Source organism: Chelonoidis abingdonii, chromosome 19 (genome assembly GCF_003597395.2).
Source record: "Chelonoidis abingdonii isolate Lonesome George chromosome 19, CheloAbing_2.0, whole genome shotgun sequence".
NCBI lineage: Eukaryota > Metazoa > Chordata > Testudines > Testudinidae > Chelonoidis > Chelonoidis abingdonii.
The window spans coordinates 13,262,153-13,286,817 of record NC_133787.1 but is presented as its reverse complement, the minus strand read 5'-3'; the positions used below and the strand labels follow the sequence as shown (position 1 = coordinate 13,286,817).

At 40.4% G+C, this 24,665-nt stretch overlaps 1 protein-coding gene and 1 long non-coding RNA gene across 5 annotated transcripts in view; one reads left to right on the top strand and one right to left on the bottom strand.

Annotated features, from left to right (window-relative positions):
* The window catches only part of RBL2 (RB transcriptional corepressor like 2), a 60,748-nt gene that overhangs the window by 23,843 nt on the left and 12,240 nt on the right, over positions 1-24,665 (top strand). For all 4 annotated transcript variants that reach the window (XM_032805381.2, XM_075073783.1, XM_032805378.2 and 1 more), the window contains 7 exons: positions 11,733-11,861; positions 12,874-13,034; positions 13,151-13,215; positions 16,193-16,379; positions 20,922-21,088; positions 22,990-23,099; positions 24,530-24,633. In XM_032805381.2, coding sequence (XP_032661272.1) covers positions 11,733-11,861; positions 12,874-13,034; positions 13,151-13,215; positions 16,193-16,379; positions 20,922-21,088; positions 22,990-23,099; positions 24,530-24,633 — 923 coding nt within the window. The remainder of the gene's footprint in view (positions 1-11,732; positions 11,862-12,873; positions 13,035-13,150; positions 13,216-16,192; positions 16,380-20,921; positions 21,089-22,989; positions 23,100-24,529; positions 24,634-24,665) is intronic.
* Positions 2,327-19,867, bottom strand: LOC116839445 (uncharacterized). The gene is made up of 3 exons (XR_004377147.2): positions 19,176-19,867; positions 16,764-16,842; positions 2,327-3,991 (listed from the first exon to the last, which is right to left on the bottom strand). It is a non-coding gene; the product is annotated as an uncharacterized LOC116839445 (long non-coding RNA).

Here is a 24,665-nt window from a genome sequence, read left to right as displayed (position 1 = left end):
GATCAATGATGAGCTCACTTAATCTTGTAACTTTCATGTTGGCTGCATTTTCAGCTTTCCCAGCATTTTGTCTCTCTAAAAGGGGGAAGCCTCTTGAAACATTTGTGGATTCATGTTAAGATGTTCATGTTGTGGATTTTCATGTCCATTGGTGACCAAGATAAGACCAAACTTTTCTTGTATTTCTAGCTACACTTACAGTATTTAATAGTATTTTATTCTTTTTTCAATAAGCTTAGAAGGGTAAATAATGAAACTGTATAATGTGGATGTTCTTCTTTCAACAATTATCACAAATAATATTCTCATCCTTTTGGTTGCCCTCTTTTAGTATTTTATTTATTGATTTATTTTTAAATGAACAGACCAGAAATGTGGGCAGTATTCAGATAGCCCTATAACATCATATAAGTAGGGCCCTACCAAATTCATGGTCCATTTTGGTCAATTCATGGTCACAGGATTTTAAAAATCATAAATTTCATCATTTCAGCTATTTGAAATTTCACAGTGTTGTAATTGTAGGGGTCCTGATCAAAAAAGGAGGGGTGTGCGTGTCAATGTCACAAGGTTATTGTAGGAGGGGATGCGGTACTGCTACCTTCTATGTTGCTGCTGGCGGCGGTGCTGCCTTCAGAGGTGGGCAGCTGGAGAGTGGCGGCTGCTGGCTGGGAACCCAGCTCTGAAGGCAGAGCCGCTGCCAGCAGCAGTACAGAAGTAAGGATGGCATGGTATGGTATTGCCACCTTTACTTCTGCACTGCTGCCTGCAGAGTTTGACCCTCAGTCAGCAGCCATCACTCTCCATCCACCCAGCTGTGAAGGCAGCAGAGCAGAAGTCAGAGTGGCAATACTATGACAGCCCTAAAATAATCTTGTAAACCCCCTGCAACTCCCTTTTGCATCAGGGCCCTCAGTATGAGAAGTGCTGGTATCCCTTGTGAAATCTATAATAGTATAGAGTAAAAGCACACACAAGACCACATTTCATGATCCATGACACATCTTTCATGGCTGTGAATTTTGTAGAGCTCTACATATAAGAGAACCTTCTGTATACTTGCACCACCTCATCCCAGAAAACAAATGAGTGCCTTGGCAACTCACATGATCTCCTGCTCAGTTTGTCCACTGACCCCAAATCTGTCTGCAGTAGATTTGGAGTTTCATTTTTCTCTCTTAATTTTTAAATACACAATCAGTTCTACACACATCAGTTTGCATATGTTTATATTCAATCTCTTCATGTTGGTCCACCCACTATCTTATATTCAGTCTTCTCTGTATTTTTAACATCTTTCTGCTTGTATTATCTTTATACAGTAGGCATTATTTTTGTGTTGAAAATGTTCTTATTGGCTCCATTTGCAAATAATATATCTATTAAAAGAGAAATTTCAGTGCTTATACAGCAGGCCTTTCTCTGTGTGTGTTCTTAACCTGTTGCTATTGTAGTGACTAAAGCTATCTGTATCTAATGTGACTAGCTGCATTTTGTACAGGCAAATCTGTTTCCTTTAAAGAATTGAATCAAAACTTCTCTGTAGACCAAAATACATTTTGTCTTGTCTTTGTTCAAAATCCTCTCTGTCAATGTACTTCCAAAGAAACAACTACAAAGACATGTCTCTTTTTTTTTTTTTAATTTCCTATGGAGAGTAACCCTGTGCTGTCACTAATTCCTATGTTGACAAAAATATAGACTATTACACTGTTTAATTACAAGTTGGATGTGACTTTGAAGGTCAGACTAGATGATCATTAAGGTCACTTCTGACCTTAAAATCTGTGGGACTTGTAACTGAGCTATCTTAAACCCATTGTGAAGGGAGGTGGTTTACCTTGATATGGCTCAGTCTTTTTCTCTCTCAAATCTGGATGTTATGGTGCTTTTGCTTACTCAGTGCCTACTTGAAATAGGGTTTGGTTGAGAATGAGCTCACTGAAACAAGTAAGACAGAGGTGAAGCTTTTTGTCTGGAGAAAGCATCTAAAGAGAATGGCAGGGATGATGCTTACCTATCTGACTGAGGGGATTTACTCACAGATTAATAATTTAGGAAGTTTTTTTGAATCTGATAGATCATGGCATGAGCCTTGGTGAGCAGAAGTACTGTCTTTTTTTATACAGTTGATGCAATAATTGCAACTTTTTCTTTGATGTGGACTTTGCCAAGGTTGTTCATGCCTCTGTCACCTTATTATTGGATGCAGCTGCTTCCAAGGAGCCTTTTACACCAGCATGTCAAAAGCTGTACTGACTTCTTATTTGTTTCACATGCTATGCAGGGGATTTATGTTAATATTTAAAACCGAGTCTTTGTTCTAGCTGTATGAGAAACTTCACCACTTCCCTTGGAACCCTCATAACTGATTAGTGGCTGAGTTATCTTGGTTCCTGAAATTGAACATCCAGAGTCTGCATGCAGAGCATTTTCAATGGAAGGGCTTTGACTCTGGAATTTGGTTCTTCCACTAGTATAACCAAACCAAAGTTTATTGACTTTCAGTCACAGTATAAAACCATCTGTTTTACTCCAGCTTTTGTCTGAGTTCATTCTGGGTTACAGTTCTGTTTATATGGCATCTCGGGGAAGTGAGAGTGTCACTCTAGGTTTCATTTAAGTTTGATAGTCAGCTAATTTTGTACTATTGTGCATGTGCCCGTAGCCATTGTGTTGGGCCCATTTTATAAAAGTAATGATCATTAAATCCATTTTGATGTCTTAAAGGGCACTGGCATCATTGAATAGATTGTTCAGGAGGCAGCTGCTAGTTAAGAAAGCTAAAGGGTTTTTTCTTTTCTCACATACATTTTGGTATCTGCCAGAGAGCGGGTGTGGGGGAGGAAGGTAGGATGCAGAAACTTTGATGGTTCTTGAAACTTTGAGACAATCATTTTTAAGTTTACTTGAGTGTGGGTGTGTGTCTCCTAATATCCTACACATGAAGTTGTTGTAGCTTGCAACTGGAAGTTGGTAAGGATAACCTTAGTCATTTAGTTTGCTCAAGCATAATAAATGCTGGGTTACTGGTTCTTATTCCTTACTTTTATAACTATCAGAGTTTTCCCTGGTCCTGGACGCCACGGAAAGAAAAACAAGACAATGTGAATATGGTTTAGCTAGGCCACAGTTTTATTTAGTAACACATCTGAGAACTACTCAGCACTAACTTGTCTGGTGCAGATCATCCTTTGTAATCTATTCCACATGGTGGAAGGCTGCAACCATGGGGTTATGGTTGGGGGTTGTCTCCTTGCTGTACCAGACAGTGTTGTACCCATTTCTCTCCTTTAGCAGTTGCTTTTTCCTAATCTGCTTTGATTCTGATTTATCAGGGAACCGGACTCTGCATTTAATAATTACCTGCATTGGGTAGCTGCCATGTTGCAACAAAATGAATTTAATCTAACGTACCCCACCATGCCTGGGTTGCTGAGAACAAAAACAAAAAAACACATACCCCACAAACCTCTCTCCAGGCCAGTCTGGCAGTGAGAGGGGACAAAATTATGTCCTCGCACCAAAAAGGTGGTAATGCCCATAAGTCCCCAAAACCTGGTTTGTCCCTCACATCTCCAATTTGGATTAGAATTTCTTCCCAGTGCAGAATAGTCCCCCGGACAGGGTGAAGGGTTTATCAGACCTTCTCTTGGGTGCATTGGAGAACAGGCTTATGCTGGTTACTCTCATATCTAGCAAGTCTGCCACAACCCTCATTCCTCAAGTCCACAAGAAGTCTGAGTTTCCAGAAGGATGGGAGGAAACAGGGAAAGGAGGGCAATCCTTAAAGAGGCCAAGAGTTTTCTTTTTTCTTCTGCTGGCCCAGACAAAGCTTTGCCACCCCTGAAGCTGCTGAGGAATGGGGGGTAGGTGTTTTGTCCTTTGCTTCTGCTGGATTTATAATTAATATTTTTCACTAGCTATGGATTTTTGAGATGGTGCTCTCAGTGATGAGAGCAAGTTCTGATTCACAGCTTAACTTGGCTGCCTAGAACAGAAGAGATCAGGATGGATAAAAGTTGACTTTTTAAAAATAAAAAAATTGGGTTGTTTTAGTTTAAATTAAAATGCATTTTCTTTTAAAAATAATCCTTTTTAAAATTGAATTTTATATTATGACAACCTGTGTTTAAGCCTATACTCTAATATCATTTAAATACAAAAAATTAACATTTGGGGAGGGCTTACTCATGCAAGATGAGTAAAGGGAGCTGCTTTTAAAATATATGTAGAATATGGGGTAATGTCTCTGAATTTGGGGTCAAATCAACCTTCGTATTGCAGAGTCATATTGCATTAAGTATATAGGTATATTTCATTCTTTACAATAGAAAAACACTGTTATTTACCGGTACATTTTCTGAATGTCAGTACTTTCCGTTTCTGTTGTGCAGAAATGATTTTGCTTTAATTATTTTTGGTTTCAGTTTAGCGAGTAGGGCAGAGAGAATATTTTATCCATTTGAACTAATTCATTCAAACTTGAGTAACTTTTTCTTATGTTTTCAACACAATTTAAGGTAGTTATGTATATTAAGCTGTATAATTGCTTAAATAAATGTGTAGATACAGTGTATGTTCCTGGTTAGCAAAAAGCACCAAATTTAGTGTTAAAGCTGAAGTCAGTTTCAAATCTGCATGTTTTTATGGTTATACTAACGTATGAGATTATACCTTGCTTGGTCTTTGAAATCATGATAAAATTGTTGATTTAAATCAATCTGGTCTGGCATAGGTGCCATATAACCTATAGCATCCTACAAAGAAAGGGAACGTTTTATAATATTTGCAAGTCTAAAACACAGAATTAGTAGTGATATAAAAGTGGGGCAACAAAGATCATTACATTAAATTGACCTTCAGGGATATTAAAGGCACTTTTTTGCTTTGAAAGTTGCTTATTTTGTTTTGAGGGTTGACCATTATCCTTATCATGGCAACCACATATCGATGACAAGTTGGGGCTTGTCTGTGCAACAAGCTTCCCAGGCTGAAGAGCAGTGTGTGCAACTTCCTTTTCCAGTGTAGGAAATATAGCAGATTTGCTTGTTAAATCCCTTTTTGTCTGGGAGCAAAGTAAGTCAGCGACTGGTTTTATTTGATTTGTAAGATTAGTACTAATATTGTAATCTAGTGTCATTGCTGTTTGTGTTGCTCTCTATCTTGCTTGTCAAAGAATCACTCTTTAAACTATCTTGCTTGGTTTGTTTGCAGTTAAAATGGAAATAAAGTGTTTCTCTTACGGGATTGAGCAGAATGTAATTGGTTTTTGATTTGGGAAGGGGAAAATAGTAGACCATTGTTTGAAATGCTATGGATCGAGGAAATATAGCTTGGAATAATCTTTTGGTGCCCTTAAAATTAGATTTATTCTTGACTGTGGTGCTGTCAGTGATTATTGTTTTACTTAACTGAGGCTTTCATTTTACTGCTGCGACATAGCACCTATTAATTAATAAAAAGTAAACAGTATCATTTCTAGAGCTTGCCTTGTTCTGACATTTGCTTAATTGCTTGCAAATAGATATGTAAATAAAGAGTGTAACACTTAAATAAAAGAACATTCAGGATACACAGAATTAGAAGAGTTTGATTCAGTTTGTTTTAATTAGCCTAATTAGCCTAATGATTTTTATATCAAAGGAAACGTATTCTAATTTACATGTATTTGCCTTATATATCTTTATCTTACACAATCTACAATTTTTATTACAGAACTTTAAGCATCAATAACTGGCAGAAAAGACAGTTAATGAATAGCTTAGAGGAATCACCAATTCTAAACTCTTTTATTTTAATAAAGGAAATGAAAGTAATTGGTGAATTTAGCTTTTCAAGTCCATATTGATTGATTTTATTTTATTTTATTTTTTAGAGTTCCATTGATGAAATTGGAGGTTTTTATTGTTAGACTCTTCAATTTGGGAGGGATAAATAAAAAACTACATAATAGTGTATAAAATAAGGAAAGCCTCTCTGCACTGTGCATTGTCTGTCTCTTGTGATGCACTCCCTGCATCCTCATGCTGGGTGCAGAGGGGTTTTGGTGCAGGAGGTGGCAGAGCCAGGCAGTGGAGCTGGTATAGGCAGCAGTAAAGCCACATTTGTCAGCTTTCTATTAGTGGAGATTCCTGTTTCATGGGCAAATTCACTAGGGACATTCTTGACCCACTTTAAGTTCCTTTTGCTCTGCTTCACTGCCACAAAGTGAACTTGTTCGGCTGAAGATGGGACTCGGGGCAGTGCTACCTTCTCTTCCCTGGTCTCTACAGAAAACAGTAACAAAGAACATAGAAATAATTATTAGTTACATTCCAGTTGTTTCCCTTCCTTTAGTGTAGTTACATAGTTAGTTACTTAGTTTAAAAAAAAAAAAAAAATCCCTCAGGCTTGTCTCCCGTTGAGACACTCTCCTCGGCCTCTAATTCATCATGCCAGGAGCTTCAGGATTCAAAAGGCGTATTTCCTGTCAGGAATCCATGTCATGGACAGATGGGCACTCATACTGTGTGAAGTGCCTCAGGGACACCCACATCCCTGTGAAGTGCCTCCCTTGCGCGAGCCTCAAGTCAAGAGCTCGTTGCGACAGGGATCTGCGGCTCAAAATGCTGATGATGGGGGGGGGAAAATCCTTACAGCCGCTTTCGGAGATAGGAAAGGTCAAATCCACTCCCACATGCGCCCCAGCTAGATCAGAACCAGTGGGCAGTGTTGCTTCACCCTCCCTGGAGCGGAGGCAAGAAGCTGAACAGTCTCACAGGAGAGACTTTAACAAGGGTAGGGGGTCTCCCACGAGATCCCTACCATCTGTGCTGACAGCACCAAAGGCAGGTGCCTCAGCTTTTTCTAATGCCTCAGCCGCAGCTCTGACAGAGCACAGAGCCAGGGATCCGACCTCTCGTGTCAGGAAGGTCCTTGTGACTCCGGTCCCCTCGGCACCGCAATCCTCCCCTGCGGGGAGAAGAACAACGTTGGCACCGAGACTATCTTCCACCCAGGCACCAGTAGCAGACCCCTGCAGGGCACCTCCAAGCAGTCTGCAGCACTACTGTCACTTGCACTTTCTCCTGCTAATGAGCTAGAGCAGAGAGCAGGCTCAGCTCAGCCCAGGGAGCAGGAGCAACAGTTTCTCACTCAATGTGAGCTTTCAGTGCCACCTGAGCCTCACTCTCTGTTCCTATGTACACAGGGCTCATTTTTTGAACTGCCGCTATCTCTACCTGAACTGGTTTTCACTGACGGTGAACTTGATTTACAGCAGCAAGCGGAGTTCTCCCCTCCTGCTTCTCCTCCACAGGCACCTCTGCCACCTCAGGTCACGGCTCAAGGCCACCAGCCTCAGCTTCCCTACTTCGACCCCCCATGGGCAACACCTGTGTTCTCTTAGCCTATGCCTTGGCCTCAGTGGTACCCATGGCAACATCCTCCTACTAGTAATCCTCCTTCTGTGCATCAGTCTCCTGCTCTGTCCACTTCTAAGGTGCCTGAGTCCCCTCCTGAGTATGCAAGTTATGCCATATCCTTAACTTTCCATTAGCCCTGGAAGGAGCCCTCCTCCCTCTGCCTCCACGGGCCGTGGATGACTGTAAACAATTTCAAGAACTTTTCAGCACTCAGTCAAGATATCCCCTTTCAAGAAGTTCAGGAGATGCAACACAGACTCCTCAGAATTCTTCAACTGTCTGCACCCTCAAAAATCACGCTCCCTATAAACGAAGCACTCCTGGAGCTGGCTGACACACACTGGCAAACCCCAGCATCTTTAGTACCAGCTTGCAAAAAGGCCAAACGTAGGTACTATGTCCCTGCTGAGGACGCTGACTTGCTATTTTTTCATCCACCGCCAAACTCCCTTGTCATGGATGCAGTTGCACAGAGTAAGAAACAGTCACAATATCGACCCACCCCACAAGACAAGGACCGTAGATGCCTTGACGTCTTGGGCTGCAAGGTTTATATGTCCTCCACACTACAATTCAGAATTGCAAACTATTCTGCTCCCCTCGCCAGTTACGACTTTGATAATTACACTAAACTTTTGAATTTGCCTCCTACATTCCAGAGGATATGAGAGCAGACTTCAAATCAATCCTGACTGAGGGCCAACTGATTTCCAGAACAGCCCTACAGGCATCTCTAGACACGGCAGACACAGCAGCCTATACAACTGCAACTGCTGTGGTTATGCGCATATCCTCATGGCTGTCTACATCTGGCATCCCCAAAGAACTGCAGACCAAAGTGGAAGATCTCCCTTTTGATAAGGACAAACTTTCTCCTACCTTTCCCTGTCCCTCTTCAGGAACCCTTCTCACGACCACTTACTTCGCACAGAAGTGGCGCATCTTCTACAACTAGGTGCAGTGGATTCTGTGCCAACGCAAAATCAAGGGACAGGTTTCTACTCCCATTACTTTCTAACGCAGGAAAAAACTGGAGGATGGAGGCCTATACTAGATCTACACCAACTGAACAAATTCGTGAGGATACAAAGATTCAAGGTGGTCACACTGGGCACAATAATACCTGCACTGGATCAAGGGGACTGGTTCAAAGCCCTCGACCTACAGCATACTTACTTTCATATATCAATTCACAGACGCTACCTACGATTCACAATCGGTCATGACCATTTTCAATACAGAGTTCTTCCTTTCGGACCCGCCACAGCACCGAGAGTTTTTTTCCAAGACTCTAGCCGTGGTCGTGGCTCACCTCCACAAACATGGGGTCACGCTGTTCCCGTATCTGGACGATTGCTTTATCAAGGGCAACTCCTGTGGCGAGACACTTCAAGCTACCCGTTTCGCCATCTCCCTCTTTCACAGCCTAGGCCTCCAAATAAACATCCAAAAAAATCCACTCTGACACCTAAACAATAGATCGAGTTCATCAGAGCTCATCTCAACTCAATCCAGAGCAGGGCCTCGCTCCCATATCACAGATTCCTCGCCAGCACGCAGCTCAAACGTGCACTCTCTATTCGTCCCAGGACACAGGCAAGACTTTGCCTACAGCTCCTTGATCACATGGCAGCCACCGCCTTCGTGGTTCATCACGCCAGGCTACACATGAGATGTCTCCAGGGTTGGGTCAATTCCAATTTCAAACCCAACAGACACACCGTAGGGATGCTGCTAACTCCTCCTCCCAATGTTATAGCTTCCCAGCATTGGTAAACAAGTCCAGAAAACCTCTGCACAGGGGTTTCCTTCCAGCAATGTTCCCCAACACTCATGCTCACCACGGACGCTTCCCTAATCGGTTGGGGAGCGCACCTAGGGCGGCACGGGGCCCAAGGCTGGTAGTCCGCATCAGAGACGCACCTACACATAAATCTCTTAGAGCTCAGAGCCGTGAGGCAAGCATTCCTCACTTTCTTCCCCTCAGAAAGAACAAATCTCTTTGGGCCTTAAAAGACAACATAGCATGTATGTACTACATCAACAGACAAGGGGGAGCCTGATCACATTCCCTTTCCATGGAAGCCATTCAACTATGGAATTGGTGCATACGACATCAAATACACATCATCACTTCCTACCTACCAGGCTGACACAACACTACTGCCGACGCACTCACAGGCACTTCCTGACACAACGCGAATGGGAACTGCACCCCGCAGTACTCCAACAGCTCTTCTCCCTCTGGGGCAGCTCGTCAATAAATCTCTTTGCCACAACCTAGAATCGCAAATGTTCCGTTTTGCTCCAGAGCGGGACTGCATCCCTAGGAGATGCATTCTTCATCCCATGGAACAATTCCCTCCTGTACACCTTCCACCAATCCCTCCGTTACACAGGGTTCTTTGGAAGATTGCAGACGGCAAGGCCTGGATCATCCTTATTGCCCCAGCTTGGCCACAACAGATGTGGTATCCCTACCTATTCTGCATATCCTCCTGTCACCCACAGGCTCTCCCCAACAGGCCAGACCACGTTTCCCAGGATAACGGACAGGTTCTTCACCCCAGCTCCAAAAGCTCCACCTCACAGCCTGGTTCCTTCATGGTTCCAAACCCATGAACTAGCCTGTTCTGAGCAAGTCCAATATGTCCTCCTGCACAGTAGGAAAGACTCCACTTGTAAAACCTACCTGCAGAAGTGGAAGCATTTCGCCCCCCTGGTGCTCATGTAATCACTTAGCACTCAATAACGTGACCCTCCTTAACATTCCAGACTACCTCCTGGAACTAAAACAGGAAGGACTTTCGCTCATCACCATCAAAGTGCACCTGGCGGTGTTTACCACCTTCCATGACCTATTAGACAGTTATTCATTCTTTACCCACTCCACCATAAAACACTTTCTCACGGGCCTGCAAAATCTCCACCCTGAAATTTACCCAACAGCGGCTGCATGGAATCTTAACCTTGTTCTTCATGCTCTCATGAAACCTCCATTTGAGGCCTTGGCTACCTCCTCTCATCTTCATATGTCCGTGAAGGTTGCTTTCTTAGTTGCCATAACATCAGCAGGGAGAGTTGGTGAAATGAGCACCCTGATGGCCCACTCTCCCTACACAATCTTCTCCAAAGACAAAGTCACTTTGAGACCACATCCTAAATTTCTTCCTAAGGTGGTATCTTCCTTAGGACCTTCCACCTTCCACCTCAACCAACCTATATACTTACCTACTTTCTATCCCAAACCTCACAAGGCTCCGCAAGAGGCAGCCCTGCATACTCTCGACATCAGGCGAGCAATCGCCTTTTATTTAGACAGGACCAAACCATTTCATAAGTCCCCACGACTCTTTGTTTCCATTACCGAAAGATCGAAAGATATGGCTATCTCTAAACAACGTCTATCCAACTGGATCTCTGACTGCATCAGATCCTGTTACCATGCGCAAAATCTTCAACCGCCCAAAGGCATTAGAACTCATTCCACTTGAGCCATGTTGACATCCGTTGCCTTCCTGCACAACGTTCCCATTCCTGACATCTGCAGAGCGGCTATGGGGTCATCTGAACACAAGTTTGCAAAACGCTATGCTCTCATGCAAGACACCACGGCAGACACCATAGTAGACCATACAGTACTATCTACAGTACTCACTGCTGCATCTCCAAAGTCCCACCAACCATAGTGGGTACTGCTACACATTCACCTAGAGTGGAGCACCCACAGGGACAGCACTCGAAGAAGAAGAGAAAGTTACTCACCTTGCAGTAACTGAGGTTCTTAGAGATGTGTGTCCCTGTGGGTGCTCCACTCACCGCCCTCCTCCCCTCTACTTTGGAGTACTAGTATGATGCTCCACGGTAGAGAAGGAACTGAGAAGGGTGTGGGGCGCACGCACTCAGGAAGATTCCAACTAGACGGAAGATACCATCTGGGTGTGTGCACCCCAACCATGCACTGCTACCGAAAATCTCCGATCGACAGCACCGGGACGCACCGTCACCTAGAGTGGAACACCCACAGGGACACACATCTTGAAGAACCTCATATACTGCAAGGTGAGTAACTTTCTCTTGGTTTTGTTTTCAAAACAGAATGTAATAATAACCAGTAAAGTTAACGCTATTCCTAAACACACACAATGTTTATCTGTTTATCGCTCCCTTTTTCTATCAGATATTTATTACAGTCAACAAAGAGAGAGATCTTGAGATATTATTCGGCATTATGATTATTGAACAAATCTGAAGAGTGAATTGTTTTCCGAATTCTGAAGCTGACATTATTGTAAATTAACTGTGTGTATATTTCTAATCACATAGGAAATTTTCCCATGATCAGTGATGACTTAGTCAATTCCTACCATCTCTTGCTATGTGCTTTGGATCTAGTATATGGAAATGCTCTACAGTGTCCTAATCGTAGGGAACTTCTCAACCCTACCTTTAAAGGTATGTAAAAGAAAAGTTTTCTTCAATCCAAAACAATGAAAACTGCTAAAACTAAATCCTTTTTTTGAGACTGTGTAGGGCAGAGTCTAAATAATAAAATATTGGCTTGATCCATGAAAAGGACTAAACATCTTGAAGGTATTAATTCTTTGCTCTAAGTGGCTGTACAATTTAACAGGTTTCTATTATACAGTGTACTCTGAAATAAACAATTGGAATTCATTAATGGTGCATAGAAAAGCCAGGAATATCATTTACACAGAAAGCACCATCGAAGGAAGCTAGCAAATCAACCACTGCTTTCTCGTTAAAGACAATAGACAGTGACAAAATGTAAATTGACATGATAAACACGTACAAATAATTAAATAGTGCAATGTTTCCATTGAGTCAGTAATATAATTTTTTTCTTCAGACCTAAACTTTTGTTTTCAGTGCAGGGAGGTGGGGAGGCATAGCTCAGTGGTTTGAGCATTGGCCTACTAAACCCAAGGTTGTGAGTTCAATCCTTGAGGGGGCCTTTTAGGGATCTGGGACAAAAATCTGTCTGGGGATTGGCCCTGCCTTGAGCAGGGGATTGGACTAGATGACCTCCCAAGGTCCCTTCCAACCCTGGTATTCTATGATTTAGTTTATTTGCCTCTAACATTTTCCTACATTTAGCTTAGTTTAAGCGTTAGTGAGGATGGGAGCCTGTGAGCCCCTTAGGACCACTTCTTTGGCTATATTTTACTAATTCATACAGTTCATAAGTATTTGATCAATTTTCCATTAGGAAAAAAAATGGTTTTACATGTTTGTGATTATTTTTCTCTGTCACAAATTAAAAATGTTTATAAATAGTGTTTGATAATATTGTCAAATTAAGTTGACATTCTAAGATTCATTAGTGCTTTTCAAGGTGGCTAGTTATTTTAGTCTTGCAGTATTTTAGTTCTTTATATAGATATATTTGGTTCGCAGGACAGGAATTTACGTAACTAAATATCACATTTTTCTGTTTAATCTGTAGGCCTTCCTGAGGACTTTCACAGTAAGGATTATAAACCGTCTTCTGACCTTCCCTGCATCATTGAAAACCTCTGTTCCTTACATGATGGTTTGGTTTTGGATGCCAAAGGCATAAAGGAACATTTTTGGAAGCCATATATTAGGAAACTTTTTGACAAGAAGGTTTGTCTAATAGATTTAAAAGATTTCTTGCAGAGGGAGAAGAAATCTGCTTAATGACTGGCTTTAGAATGTCACAGTACTGAAATATTCACCATTTGTACTAAATTTTCTTACAGATTTTAAAAGGCAAGGAAGAAAATCTGACTGGATTTTTAGATCCTGGGAGCTTTGGAGACAGCTTGTGAGTGTTTTGCATAAAAATTCCTTCCAAATTTCAAAACAAAAACAGCTGTATTGGCATTGTATGTTTTTATGTTTTGTACCTTTTAGTGGTAATAAAATATTAACTAGTTGATTTATGTAACTGCTTGGACTCCTGAATTAAATGTAATTTTCAGATTCCTATTTTGACGTATCTCAGTTTCAAGCATATTTCAGGGCTCATATTTCTTGAGGAAGAAATTTATTTGCTGTGTTCCATTATTTTAGTATCCCTTATGTAGAGATCAGAGTACCAGAAAGAGAGAGAGAGAGATTTATTTTAATTGTGTTGTCTAATAGAGAGATGTGGAGCCACAGACAGTTATTTTCATATTGAGAACATGAATTAGGATATATGGAGGGAGGATTTCTTGATGAAAAACAAATATTTTCAGAAATATTCTTTGTTTTTCCTCGTTTATCTGAAAGTGTTTGGAAATGGAGGAAATTATTTAGAACAAACTGGTCTCAGACATTTGTTCTAATGAACTTGCTGAATGAAAGTCTGAAATAAAATCTATTCATGTGTTTTTTTTAAAAAAAAAAAGCTGTTTGCGAGCTAAATAATATTTGAACTGTGAAATGCATTTGACAGTAAAAGTACTGTATATTGAAAAGCCTTGGCATGAACTTTGTTCCCCTCAGATCATCAGAAATTATTACAGATATCTGTTACACTTCTCTTCTCCATTCAATGTTTGGTATGCCTCCTGGCAGTTGTCTCAGACCCATGAGAAGGTTGTATTAGATCAAAAGTTCTACCTTAGTGCTGCCCCCATTTTCTCCAGCTGAAAAGCCCATGTTTGTCCAGAAATCCCTGGAATTGGGAGGTGGTTCTGGATCCAGAGGTATGCAGGACACTGATAGGCCATTTTGAAGAATGGCAGGTGAGCATGAGCGTGTTATTTCCAATTACGAAGAGGAGTTTTCTAAAAATTAGGCACATGATTTCAAAATCATTTGAGTAAAGGTTCACAGTATTATGTAAGGGAGAAGAGGACTATGAAGGCGGTCTCTCATGAACAGTATCGAGGATCAGAGTTATTTCATTTTAGTATGTGTTTGATGAGAGAAAAGAGAATTTTATACTCTTAAGGAAAGAAAATGTGTACATCATGGATGAATTATTAACAAATGTTTGTGTTAACTTATCAAATGTGTATTATCCACATACTTTGAGACATATAGTAAAAATATTTTAAAATCCCCTTTACAGAGCCAAACCATCCCTTAATTCTTCCACCAAAGAAAAAAATAATTAACTTTTTTAAAAAAATCTTGTTATAGGCATATAAGGAGTTTTTTAAAAGGTGAGACATTCACAAGGGTCTAAGTAATCGGATCACCTAGATGCTTTTGAAAATTTCACTCAGAAGAAAAGCAGTTTTACACCAGCATATCATGGTCCTAATGGCCGTGTCTTCCCTACAAAAAAAAGTCTGTTCTTAACTTGAGTTAGCTACTATGAGGTAAAATCCTAGTGAAGACAGGGAAGTTTCTAAGATTGTGTTAAAGGCTAGGCTCCCTCATGGTCTTTAACTCAACCTGCTAACTTGTGTGAAAATTACAAACTTCCCTGACTTCACTGGGATTTTACCTTGCATTAGCCAACTTGAGTTAAGAACAGACTTTTTTGTAGGGAAGACAAAACCAGTGAAAGAGTGCTCCTATGGTTCTGTTCTCTTGGTGTAGTAAAAGCCTTGCCCCTTTGTCATGAAACAGTCAAAGGTATTCTTTAATGTGAAGGGGGCAGGGAGAGTGTGTGTATCTGATGCCTCCTTAAGAAAGGCAGGAGTTTGTGGAAACTGACCCTATCTTGTAGCACACATGCCTATGTGAGGTAACATCCCCTTTTCACACAGTGGGAGACCTAGACACACAGGCATGAAAACACACACAGCCAGATCTTTTGCATTTGGCCTAATTGTAAAAGAAGAAGGGCTCAGCACAAAAGTGTATTTTCCTCACCTTTAGGCATGGATTATGTCCCAGTGCAATTTAGAGCAGTTCAGACTGTTCTGTTTTGCTCAGCTGCAATGAGCCGCCAGGGACTGTTGGGGGATCATTGGAATGCAGCAGCTCTCTAGCCATGTTTCATTCACCAGAAGCCCCAAGGTGAGGTGACATGGGTCTGGTATGCGAGCTCTTCGGTACCCAAAGGTTTTCCTTACACAAGAGGAATCCTCAGCTAGCCACATACAGTGTGTAAGTAACTCAGACATTGTTTTGCCTTCTCTGTGTACTGGCAGTGAGGAGTTCTACTCATTTTGTTTTCTCATGAGGGACAGCTGCTTGCTAATTTAATATACTCTGACCCTAAAAACTATTCACTTATAGACTTTTTCATATTGCCCACTTCCAATTTATTTTTAATTCTTATTTGCCTTATATGCTTCTGCTAAATCATATTCACAAATAATTTTAAGGTAACATTCTGTACCTAAAATTTTAGTTAACCTTTCTTATAATGGGGGGAAAAAAACATGCTTAAACTTGCATAACATCCTTTAGGATTTTTTAAAATGATTTATTGGTCACGCATGTGCCTTCAAACCCAGAATCACTTCTTGATTGATTCTAAGAGGCACTGTCAGTTAGGAGGAACTTCCAGATAAATATAGATTTCTCAGTACTATGGAAAGCTAGAGGAGCTAAGGTAGATCTAATACTACTTTCAGTTAGCTCTGTGGCTTTTACTAAATGGCATAGCCATTTTTCAGATTGGATAGGAAAGACAGTTATATGTTCTTGCTGTTATCATACTAGTGATATTATGGCCCATGACATAAATCTCAAATATTAAATTAGGATTAAAAATATCTTCAGTAAATTTCCAACAGGCAGAAGTACTAGATAAATGTATACAATAAGTAGATAAAACAGCAACCCATCAGTTGTTGCAGATACTCAAAACAAAAGCTGTATAAATATCTGATGCTTTTCCCCCCCTGCTGTAGCAAAGCCATCAACAAAGCCTATGAAGAGTATGTTTTGTCAGTTGGAAATCTGGACGAGCGGATATTTCTGGGGGAGGATGCAGATGAGGAAATTGGAACTCTGAGAAGATGCCTAAACACAGCTTCAGGAATGGAAACAGCTGAAAGAGTGCAAGTGAAGTATAATCTGCAGCAGCACTTTGACAGAGTGAGTATGACGTGGTCGGTGTTACATACTGGCTGTTTTTATGTTTCGTCTAGTGGATGATTTGAGTAGGGCTGTGTCAAAGAAAGATGCAGCTGCTTAATAGCTACTACTTTTTGTTCTGCTCTGTTTCATTTGCCTATGGCAGACAGCACAGTTGTTACAATCACTGATTATAGATTAATATTTTAATTTTGTTCAGAGTATGCATTTTAGATTTACCTTTTTTTTTTAAATTTATTTAGCAGGCAGTGTTTTCAGGGCTGCCAATTATATCAGCATTTATACTTTTTATTCACACTGCCAGTTCTTCTTAGACTGACACTGTTGAGACTTTTCAAAAGCTTGTTGCTAATAAATCTTTGTGTAAAACAATCTTAAATTTACCTTACTTGGCTTGTTGATGACAGAAGTGCAAAAGGAGAGTGTGCTTTACAGTAAGATAACATTCTGAAGTGATTCAGTCCTGGAAAGAAAGTTAGGAGGGATATCTTATTTTACTCAAAAAAATGATTGTTTTAGAGTTCAAGTCTGATTTAAAGAGCTGAAAGAAAACTTTGCTTCAGTAATGAAGACCACTGATAGGAAAATGTCCATGGTTTTAGGCCTAGGGTTTTTTTTGTTTTGTTGTGTGTTTTTACAATCTATCTGCTCCTCTGTAGTTGAGCTGTTTACTTGTTAGACTGCAGCTATGTTTTTTATTTTTTTCAGTTGGGTATATACTGAGCCCAACTGAACAACACTCTGATTCCTTTCAAACTTTGGATGGCTAGTCGAGCGTTTGGGGGTCACTTTGGCAAATACCCAGTGTCAATTCCTGCCTCAGGCTGCACATGCCTGTCATGCAGCTTTCTTATTTCTGGTGGTATAAGAGAGATGAGCAATGCAGACAGAAGGCTTGGGCCCTGATTCTGTACCCCACACCATTGATGTCATTGTGCATCTTCCCAAGAGAGATAAGTGTAGGCCTTTTAATTCTCATCTCAGTAGCTGTATATAGATGAATATTGTCTTCTTGACATCTGCTATATAGGGCATATATAAGCATCATAGCTGACTTCATAGAAAATGCAGTAGTATTTGACAGTATGCAATCCTCAGACAAGTATGAGAGAGTCTTTGAAGGGGGAGCTGGAAAGCCTCTTCTACATGGGTTTGTCAGAATAATTATTTCAAAAGGGATATATCCCTGTCCTGGCCTCTACAGAAGGTTTTAACTGGGGCCAAAAAAATAAAGGACACTTCCACTGTGCATGAATAGGTTACTGACCCACTTTTTAATGTTATATTTATTTCCCTTCTCTCTTGTAGACAGTGTAAAAGGACATACATTGAGATTTTCTAAGTGAAACTAATGGTAGATGTGTCTATATTCCCTTATGTGGCTTTGAAAATCTCAACTACAGTATATTCATGGTGATTGTTCAGATATTAGAACATGTGCATGTTTTACACAAGGATGAGGCAAACTCATTGTTAAATTGTCAATTAAAAAAAAACACCTCAGTCTTTGTGGCTCTGACATTACATCCACATGTAACAAACTTCAGTCACTGTTTTTATACATTGTTCTTTGAGTTTAGAACATGTTCAACTGCCAATTAATTAATACCTTTTTAAAATGTTATACCAAATTTATAAACTTGCTGCTTCTGCTTTTGGTAGTACGTAGCCACAGCTGTGCTGTGTTAGGACTTTGTGTCTTCTTTGAGATCTTCTTCAGGTCGATTCCAGCCTAGGTGTGTGCGCCTATGTGCATAGCCAGAGATTTTTGCCTTAGTGGTATCTGTAGGGTTGGCTGTGGCGCCTCTTGTGGGCTGTGCTAGTGCACTGGTATATTAGGCACCACCACCCTCTCAGTTCCTTTTTACTGCCCATGATGGTTGGTTGGTGTGCCTCGCCTTGCATTGCAAGAGCGTTAGCAGTTCTTTGCAACCCATTGTCTATCTTCTTTGTATATGGTTTGTAGGTAGTTAGCCAGCCATTAAGGTAAGTGTTGGATTAATTTGGTAGTTAGTCCCGGTTGGGATTTTGCCCTGCAGTGGGGCATGCCTTGTTCCCACTGGCTTCAAACCACACTCGTCAAGCAACAGCCCAATGCCTATTAGTGACCCCCACAACAGCTGCTTGAAGTGCTTGGAGGAGTCCTATAGAAAGTACCAGTGCAAAAACTGTAAAAAAAAAAAAAAAAAAAAAAAAAAAAAAAAAAAAAACTTTTGCCCTAGAGCCCAAAAGGAGCAGGGTATCCGCTTGAGGGCCCTTCTAATGAAGATGCCAAAGAAGAGCCTGTCAGCACTGGAAGGGAGAGGGGCTTCGGGCAAAGGACCTATGTCATGCCCATACCCACCCCAGAGCTTCACAGGGATACTGAATTACATTCTGCATCTCAAACTCTTTCCATCTCTCAAGGTCCACTTGGATGCTAATTTGGCCATCCAGCTGCCGCTCGAGGTGGGTCGTTTTTCACCCAGGACATGACTGCCAGGTTCCTCAAGGGCCTCGAGCGCCTCTACCCGCACATCAGGGACCCGGTCCCTCAGTGGGACCTGAACCTTGTGCAGTCACAGCCCACGGGACCCCCTTTCAAGCCTCTGGCTTCCTGCTCTCTCCTCCTCCTCTCCTGGAAGGTTGCGTTTGTGGTTGCAATAACATCTGCCCACAGGATCTCTGAGATTAGGATGCTTACCTTAGAACTTCCCTATACGATCTTTTACAAAGACAGGGTCCAGCTGCGGCCACATCCAGCTTTCCTGCCTAACGTACTCTCACAGTTTCATAGGGGCCAGGATGTTTACTTACCTGTCTTTTTTCCAAAGCCGCATGAGTCAGAAGAGGAGTATAGGTTGCATTCTCTAGAGGTCAGGAGGGCACTGGCCTTCTACATTGAAAGGGCCAAGCCATTCCGCAAGTCAGTGCAATTGTTCATCGCAATGGCTGGTAGGATAAAAGGTCATCCAGTGTCTGTTCAAGAATTTCTTCTTGGATCTCTGCCAGCATTCGCTGCTGCTACAATCAGACAAAAGTTTCCCCTCCACTGATCATAATAGTCCATTCAGTCAGGACGCAGGCCTCTTTGGCAGCTTTCCTAGCCCAAGTGCCTATCCAGGACAGCTGTAGGGTGGTCATCTGTCCACACGTTCACGTCCCATTATGCGCTTACTCAGCAGGCCTAGAATGATGCTGGCTTCAGTAGAGCAGTTCTGCAAGCCGCAAGACCGTGAACTCCAAGCCTACTTCCCAGGATACTGCTTGTGAGTCACCTAGAATGGAATAAACATGAGCAAGCCCTTGAAGAAACAGTTACCTACCTTTTCGTAACTGTTGTTCTTTGAGATGTGTTGCCTGTGTCCATTCCATTACCCTCCTACCCCTCTGTCGGAGTTGCCAGCAAGAAAGAACTGAGAGGGTGTAGGGCCGGCGGTGCCTAATATACCAGTGCATGAATGCAGGACTCAAGGGGTGACACCGCTGACACTGTGGATACTGTTAAGGAAAAATCTCCAACGACTGCACGTGGGTGCGCACAAACCTAGAATGGAATGGACATAAGCAACACATCTTGAAGCACAACAGTTATGAAAAGGAAGGTAACCATTTTCTGGTGCTTTTTGGTGACCCCACCCGAAAAAAAAAAAATACTGTTCATGCTTGTCTGTCATTTTGCCAAGGGAAGTTGGGAGATATAGAACAGAGGCGGCAGAAAAGCAGCAGAGATAGGGACATTGAGAGGTGGCTTATCTTCATTTTATTGGATTTAAAAAAATATATATATCTATAATAAAGCTGAGAACCAAGTTTGATCACTCTTTGGGGCTGGAACTGTCTTTTTGTCCTGTAGTTGTACAGTGGCAGCACAGTGGGAAGATGGTCTATGACTAGGGCTCCTAAGCTCTGTAATAATGAAAATATCTTCTTCAAAAATGATTTACCAAAGACAAAATATGGTTAGGATTTTCCTGGGTAGAAAATCCATGGAAAGGGCTTTAGAGCCTAGATATGTTCGTGTATTTTGTTTCAATTCACACCTTGTTGTGAAAATGCTAGTGAGAGTGTAGGCAAAAATGTATTAGGTATATTAAACAGAGCATGTTAAAAGTATAAGAAGAAATATCTGACCACCCTGCATCAAGTGGAAAAGTACACATGAATGGAGAGAGATTTAACAATTCTGCCCCTCCAACTCCATGCAACTTTAGCTGTAAGCAGGTATACTCAAATAAATTTGATGTCTGAAATGTGCTTGGATTCTTGCTGACGCAAGGCCAGTAAGAGAAACCATATTTCTTATCTGCCTTGGTCACTTTGAAAGCAACTTGTGGGATCATTTGTTGAAGTAAAAGGCCTTAACTAGGAGAAGTACTTTAGAAATTGTTACTTGGGGGTGAATTTAATGCATGATGAAGTATGCAGTGCAAGAAAAAAAACTCTTCTGACGTGAAATTTTAGTTTTCCCTTCTCCTGTCATGCTGTTCTCTAGCATTTCTTGGGTAGATAGTGCAGTTTTATAACAAACTGATACACAATCTTGCAATTTTTGTCTTTTAGTCTAAATCACTTAGAATTACGACACCTCTTACTGGCCGCAAGTATATTAAAGAGAGCAACCCCAATGTGACCCCTGTTTCCATAGCAACATACAACTTGAGCCGCCTTCATACAATGCTGACAGGACTAAAAAATGCCCCCAGTGAAAATCTGGAGCAAATACTGAGGTTAGTGTGATCACATGAGTTTTCTGGCCAACTAATACAGTTTTAAAAATAGAGAAATGTTTTGTATTACAACTGTCATTGGTAAATCGTATTTGCTGTGTTGGTCCAAGGATATTAGAGATACAAGGTGGGTAGGTAATATCTTTTATTGGAGCAGCTCTTTTGTGAGAGAGGCCACGTCTATACGACGCGCCATTTCGGCGCGTTAAAATCGAAAGCTCTGGGTTCGATATATCGCGTCTCGTCTAGACGGGGATATATCGAACCCAGAGCGCGCTTACATCGATTCCGGAACTCCACCAAAACAAACGGAGTTCCGGATTCGACTTTGCGAGCCGCGCACATCGATTCGGCGCGGTGAAGACGGGTGAGTAACTCGATTTTAGATATTCGATTTCAGCTACGCTATTCCCGTAGCTGAAATTGCGTATCTAAAATCGAATTTCACGCGTCGTGTAGATGGGGCCAGAGACATGCTTACATGATTTTACCTGAAGAGCTCTGTGTATCTTGAAATTTTTATCAAATAAATGAGTAGGGGAAGCTGCTGGCAGGTAGCTCTAGAAGGGCATAGAAGTCCTACAGAGAAGTCTTAAAATCCCCAGGTCCTGGTCCTGTAATTTTATTCACGTTTGTCCTTGAAGTCAATAGAAATATTTTCATGGATAAGTACTATTCATATGACTGCAGGATCAAACCCCTTTTAAACAGGAAAATAGTAAGAACAGTATCTTCGTCTGTTTCCCCCTACTACTTTTTATTTAAAGCTAAAGAATTAAAACCATTACACACTGAGAATATTAAATATAAAATACCATGTGTTTATAATTTGTTAATCAATATATTCTAATACCCTTTTATAAACTATGAACTGGAAAGATGCTATTAAATTATAATTTTAGGCCTTGCAAAGATGTGCTTCTGCTTATCTTTAAATTTAATAGATATTAAGCAGTATATGTTTGCTGCCAAAATTTTAAAGGAAGTCAAAGCACCTAGAACCAACGTTTGTTGAAGTCAAACCAGCTTTGACGGCAGTAGCTGTTTCTAAGGATGCAGAGAGAATATTTTCTTCATTTCAGTTCAATAACTAGTTTGTTCTAAGTTAAGCAACCCGATTAGTAGTAGAAAAAGCAGGAAAGCTTATTTTCTTTTCCAGTCTATGAATAAAACTAAGTGTGAGAGGATGAGTTCTTCTCGTTCTAAAGATTGAGTAGTGGAAAGTGGAAAGAGTACTGTTAACTAGCTACAGGTAATATTTTTTTGTTTAATTCATTGGTTTTAAATGCAAGACATGTTTGTATATACTTATGTAACCAACACATTTAAGGTAACTGAATTTAGTAATTTTAAAATGGTTTGTGCATTTAATTGGGTTCCAGTTTCAATTTAAATAGAGCCTGACACAATTTTTAAAAAGATAGTAAATATGCATCATGCACTATTTTCTAGCAATCAGAATTAAATGTGAATAAATGTGTTATTCATTGCTTAAATAAATTTATATAGATAGTGTATCATCCTGGTTAGCAAACAGAAGTGCTATATTTAGTTGTAAATCAATATGATTTAATAGTTACTAATGAGAATCACTTTTTGTTTAGGAAATAGCTAAAAAGTACAAATGGAAAACTAGATTACAATCTATTTAAATCAAATCCAGGATTTCTGTTTGCCGACTTAAATTAATGATGTAAATCACTAAGTCAGTCCACCTTGAGTGGGTTTAATCACAGTGCATAAAGTTAAGCACATGGTGTTTGCACAGTAGAAGTAGTCCTAGATAATCATCAGTTTTACTGCTTTAAAACTACTATGCTGAAGATTTAGAAAAAGTAGATAAGGCTCTATCTGACTTGCTGCTTGGTAAAGCATTTTCAAAAAAATATTTATTTTGCCAGGGCATGTTCCAGGGATCCTTCTCAATCTATTGCAAAGAGAGTGAAAGAAATGTATGAAGTATATTGTCAGTGCACACAATCTGAGGGAGAATTCAGTAATTTCTCCAAGGGTGAGACATTTTATTTCTAAAACGTAAGAATTAAGAATATCTTTAAAATACTGTGCTCTTTTAAAAGTAATTTATAGTTTGAGACTTTCATTTTGGTTCAACAAATCTAAGATTTCTGCACAACATATCCTTTCTGTGGAATTCTGCTATGCCTTTTATGTTTTCCCCTGGGTCCATACTGAAAATTTACCTCCACATAAGATTTAATAGGTACTTCAATGGGAGACCTCCAGGAAGGGAGGCAGGTGGGAGAAATAGGAGCTGCAGGTGCCACTTTTCTCTGTCAGCACTGAAGAAACGCCCAGCATGGCTTTATGGTGCACAGTGCTTTTGGATGCCACAGTCTTCTGAATTCGAAATGAAACAGATGATGCAGACCACTTGTGCTCTTTAAAAATCCCATAGCAATTTTAGCTCACCTATGGAAATTCTCCAGGAAATAGGAAACAATACTTAAGAGAAAGAGTTAGGCTTTGTTTTTGTTTGTATCCATTTAAATTTTCATAGCTGTGGGAAATTAGGGTAAGCAGGAATCAGACAAATTATTTAGTGAGAGTAAAAAAACAACTTGTCAACATCACGTCAAAATATACAAAGTAAATATCCTTAAATCAAAAACTCTACATTCTTTGCCTATCTGTAAACTTGTTATTGTCAGTGTAAATATATTCACATGGCTTGTGCATATGGTGAAATAGACATTTGACATTTACTGATCTACCCAACCTATAAATTATGTTTAGAATTAGTACAAGAAAAATCTGATTGAAGAGCAAAAGCTATTCACTGTATTGAAAATTTTGGCAGATATATTGGAAGCTTATGAGCACAACAACACAACCAAAAGAGCAAGTTGTTTGCAAAATTATCAGAATACTGGAAGTCAGATTTCCCTATGAAAAAATTCAGCTACTGAAGGACAAAACATGGGGGACAATTTCCCTGTATCAATATGGGACATTTTGCATCTACGAGTTCTTAAAGCTGCTTTGTTTTTTTGTACTCACAATACAAATTTGAAGGAATAGCTGTACCTTGAGGTACTGATGCACATCTTCTGTAATTATAGTAAAATTCCCCAAAAGTTGGTGTTAAACAGTAAGATTAAGGATGATTGTTAGCTCTGCTGTCCTGGTCAAGTTCCAGCTTCTGTTGCAGTTACATTCTGCCTTCCTAAACTTCCCCCGAGGCTTCAGTACTAAAAGCTATTCTTCACCCCTCCTTACCATCACCACCCCATCATAAAAGATTTTGGGATCTCCCAAGCTGAAAAGCTATATAAATGTAATCACAACATTTGTTACTTACGCTTAATAAAGTAATTTTTATCCTCACTTCTATGGAAAAAAAAGTGATGGCAATAGGTGGACCTTAAATCAGATATATAGAGTGTTTGTTTAATATTTTTCATTATCTTTTTCTTCTTGCAGATAATGCTGGCAAGCATTTTCGTCTTGCTGAGGTTCTTTACTACAAGGTATTAGAGTCTGTCATTGAGCAGGAGAGGAGAAGATTAGGAGACACCGATTTATCAGTAAGTAAAATCGGTCAGATAATTCACTTTTA